At 42.7% G+C, this 4,096-nt stretch overlaps 1 protein-coding gene across 1 annotated transcript; it reads left to right on the forward strand.

The window, feature by feature from the left end:
- Positions 1-534: 534 nt before the first annotated feature.
- LOC133928539 (glyoxylase I 4-like) lies at positions 535-3,840 on the forward strand. The gene is made up of 3 exons (XM_062374928.1): positions 535-986; positions 1,107-1,215; positions 3,280-3,840. Exons 1-3 carry the CDS (start codon positions 805-807, stop codon positions 3,613-3,615), a joined length of 627 nt encoding a protein of 208 aa, XP_062230912.1. The 5' UTR covers positions 535-804; the 3' UTR covers positions 3,616-3,840.
- The last annotated feature ends 256 nt before the right edge of the window (positions 3,841-4,096 follow it).

A 4,096-nucleotide genomic window follows, 5' to 3' on the forward strand; every position in this document is an offset into this window, starting at 1 on the left:
AAAAATTAGATGATATTAAAGTATTTTTTATGATAAATTTATTACTATCATTTTCATGTGTTAAATCATATTAGCTATGTGTATATTAGTGGTTAAAATTTCTAAAATTTGACTATATGCAATTTAGTACGACATCTATTTTAGAACGGAATTAGTATATTTTTATTTGAGATATAGCTAGAAGTCTCGTATAGGTACATGTATTAATTCTACTGAGCCTAGTTCAATTAATTAAATATGTAAATGTATGTTTAGATCACCACCAAGTCGAAATTGACTTGGAGGCGTATTTGAGTGTCTATTTTCAGTCAAAACTGACAGAAACGGAAAGAGTACGTACGTATCACCGGCTAGGCGTGCACGGCTGGGCAGGTTTCGGATAGCAGGGCCGTATCAGCTGCTGCGTGGAACGGAGAACGACCTAGATGAGGATGACGTGGATCGACGTGTCACGACAGAGTTGTCCTCGACGGAAGGACCCTGCAGCTATATAAACCCGGCCAAACCACCTTCTCCTCATCATTCATCACTCTTCAGGTTGTAATAGTGCAAGCTCATTTGGTTTACCACACTGCCCAGCCGTTTCCCTGACAAGCTCAGCAGCGCAAAGCAGAGCTAGCAGCGTCAGCTGATCAAGTGGTAACCCCGATCAGCTAGCTGATAGCTCGATTTTGTTTGCCGGTTCTTTTCCTAGCTAGCTAGCTATACAGTTCCCTCGTCGGACGATCCAGTGGCCGAATCGCCGGCGGCCGGCGACGCCGATCGAGTTTGAGCTAGCTTAATTATTTGGAGGCGGGCGAGAGGATGGTGAACACGACAGCGGCGATGAACGGCGGCCGGGCAGGCAGCGGCCTGCTGCCGCTGACGTCCCTGAACCACATCAGCATCGTGTGCCGGTCGGTGGAGGCGTCGCTGCGGTTCTACACCGACGTACTCGGCTTCGTCCCCATCCGCCGCCCCGGATCCTTCGACTTCGACGGCGCATGGTAATTAATAACTACGTGCTGCATGCCTGTATACTTCATTTTACATGCCAATCGATATTATATGGCAGAAAATTTCCTCACGCCTAATTTTGCATGCAAAAAAAAAAAAATGAACGCCAGGCTGTTCAACTATGGGATCGGCATCCACCTGCTGCAGTCGGAGGACCCGGCCGACAGGCTCCCGGAGAAGAGGGAGATCAATCCCAAGGACAACCACATCTCCTTCCAGGTACTGTACCCTAGATAGATAATCCGTAATCACCAATGCTCCTACTTCGACGCAGACATCACACTCAAATTCACATACATCCACGGGTACGTCTAATCAAGATTGAAGACACGGAGATTCAAGTAGCTATCAAATAGAAAGATAGTCGTATTGGTCTCTAAGCTAAGCTAAGAAAAAATAAACTAGTAATTAGATAAAGAATTTTTTTTAGTTCTTTTAGTGTACAAGGTTGGATGCAAATACAATCACGTACATACCACTCTCATATCTAAACACATTCACGTAGATATATCTTAACACATGTCTAAATAAAATTGGAGGCACATTTTTGTTGACTTGTCTATTGATTAGTCTTGGAAAAATAAAGGTCCGATGATGCATGCATCTATGTTATTTTGCACATGCACACACGTGATGGCGACGAGACCTCGTGGGAGAGTAGAAATGCAAGTGGGTATCAAGTAGATATAGTTGTATTGGTCTCTAAGCTAAGCTATAAAAAAATAAACTAATAGTTAGATAAAAATGCATTTTTAGTTTTTTATGTACAAGAATGGATGCACACACTTAATCATACGCACCATACTCATATCCAAACACGCCCACGTGGGTATGTTCTAAGTACATATCTAAATAAGATTTAAGCACCGTCTCTTCTGTCAACTTGTTCTCGGAGAAAAAAAGAAGTCAGATGATGCATGTATCTAGGTTATTTTGCACATGCTCACAAAGTGATGGTGACGCCACCTCATAGGAGGGTTGGAATGTAAGTGAGTATCAAATAGATAGATAGTGTACTGATCTCTAAACTAAGCTAAGAAAAAAATGAATGGTAGTTAGATAAAAGTAAACTAAGCTAAGAAAAAATGAATGGTAGTTAGATAAAAGTATTATTAGTTTTTAGATTATAAGGTCGGACCCACACATAGACATAACGTCTTACATACATTTTGATTACTGAACATACTCACCTATGTACATATTATTTATATACACTTATCGGGCGCAAGAGAGTAAGTATTAAAACTACAACTTTTTATATGTTATTTGTGGTGTATTGGGGTTTATAACTATCTGGAAAGCACATATTATTTCTATACACTTATCGGGCGCAAGAGAGTCAGTATTAAACTACAACTTTTTATATGTTATTTGTGGTGTATTGGAGTTTAGAACTATCTAGAATGCACACAAAATTTTACTGCGCGGTTAGGTCACATACTATATATTGTTCTGTTTAGAGAAACAGTTGATGGTTGCTTTCCACTAGTCTCCCTTTCCAAGCCTTTCTCTGGATGCACTCACATGGAATATTAGGTGGTCACGAAAGAGACGTTGTCATGTCCTAGCTAGCTAGGCTCCAACACCTTGGCCTGATTCCATTGCTGTACAACTACGGCGTCGCTCGATCGAAACGAGCAAGTGGCGCGTCATTTTCTCTGGCGATATTACGACTGGTTTGGACGATCCTAATCTTGCGTTTTTCAAGTTGTCGCACGGACTATTTCTTGTGGCCATACACTCGTCGGGTCCTTGCATAGTCAAGGAGATATTTTCAGACGTGAGCTAGCTACAAACGTGTGACTGTCGATTGTCTTATCTGTGCAATAACAGCCGTGTCATCGTATGCTTGTGTGTGTATCTGATTCATCACGCACAAAAGATCAGGTGGATAGTGATAAGGATGCACGCCTACATATGACTCACGTCGCACGAATAAAAACTAGCTAGCTAGGCGAGTGAAAATTGAGTCCTCTTCAACAAGTAACCACTATAATCTCCTCGTTGAAGCTAATTTTACTTTTAGTTTTATAACTTTATATTTGATCGATAATTAGTCAAATTATATGTATATTTGGTATACAAAATTTATTTTAATAGATTTATATTTTAAAATATTTTTAATATGATATTGATTTTATAGTAATTGATAATATATTATAAAAGAAATTAAGAGTACGATCAAAAATAGTTTTAATAACTTTTCAAAAAAAAATGTAACTTTCATTCAACCGAAGGGAGTACCAAACTGCAGGCGAACTAATATTTCATATGTATCTGTAGTGCGAGAGCATGGTGGCGGTGGAGCGGGGGCTGAAGGAGATGGGCATCCCGTACGTGCAGCGGTGCGTGGAGGAGGGCGGCATCAACGTGGACCAGATCTTCTTCCACGACCCCGACGGCTTCATGATCGAGATCTGCAACTGCGACAACCTCCCAGTGATCCCCCTCGGCGAGCGAGCGCCCGTCATGGGGGCCTGCAAACGGGCCGCCGCCGTCAAGCAGCAGCAGACCGGCGCGCCCCCAGCCCCCACGGTCACGGCGGTGGCGGCGCAGTGCGTGCCGTCGGCCCAGGCTATCCGCGTCGGCGAGGAGACGGCGCACATCTCGTGCGCGTGAGGATTGAGCAAGCAAGGCGTGCGCGAGAAGGTCGTCGATCGGTGCAGTGCCAGCCGCCTCCGGACGGACCGTGATGTTTAATTCGGAGCTAGCTGCATGCGCCGCCGCCATGATGAGGCAGGCGTTTGTGTATGCGTGACTGTAGCGGTGCGTTCCAGTGTGCAACCCTCTCTTAAGGAAAGAAAAATAAATCGAGGCGGGAAGAGTACATGGTTTTCATCTTTAGATTGGCATCTATCGATCTTTGCCTTCACAAGTTCTTCATTTGCATTTGCCAATGTGCCACATGCGAAGGTTCTTTGTTTTAAAACTTCGTTTGGACTGGACATAGCTCCTACCAACGATGGCTTGACAAGTAGGATCTGCTTGTGAATTAAGTTTCTAATCTTTTTTACTTACTAGAATATATAAATAATCCATTCTCAAGTATCTAATAAATAAATCGAACTAAACAACCTTAGGACTCAATTGGGAAATTGAA

This window comes from Phragmites australis, chromosome 9, assembly GCF_958298935.1.
Source record: "Phragmites australis chromosome 9, lpPhrAust1.1, whole genome shotgun sequence".
Taxonomy (NCBI): domain Eukaryota; kingdom Viridiplantae; phylum Streptophyta; class Magnoliopsida; order Poales; family Poaceae; genus Phragmites; species Phragmites australis.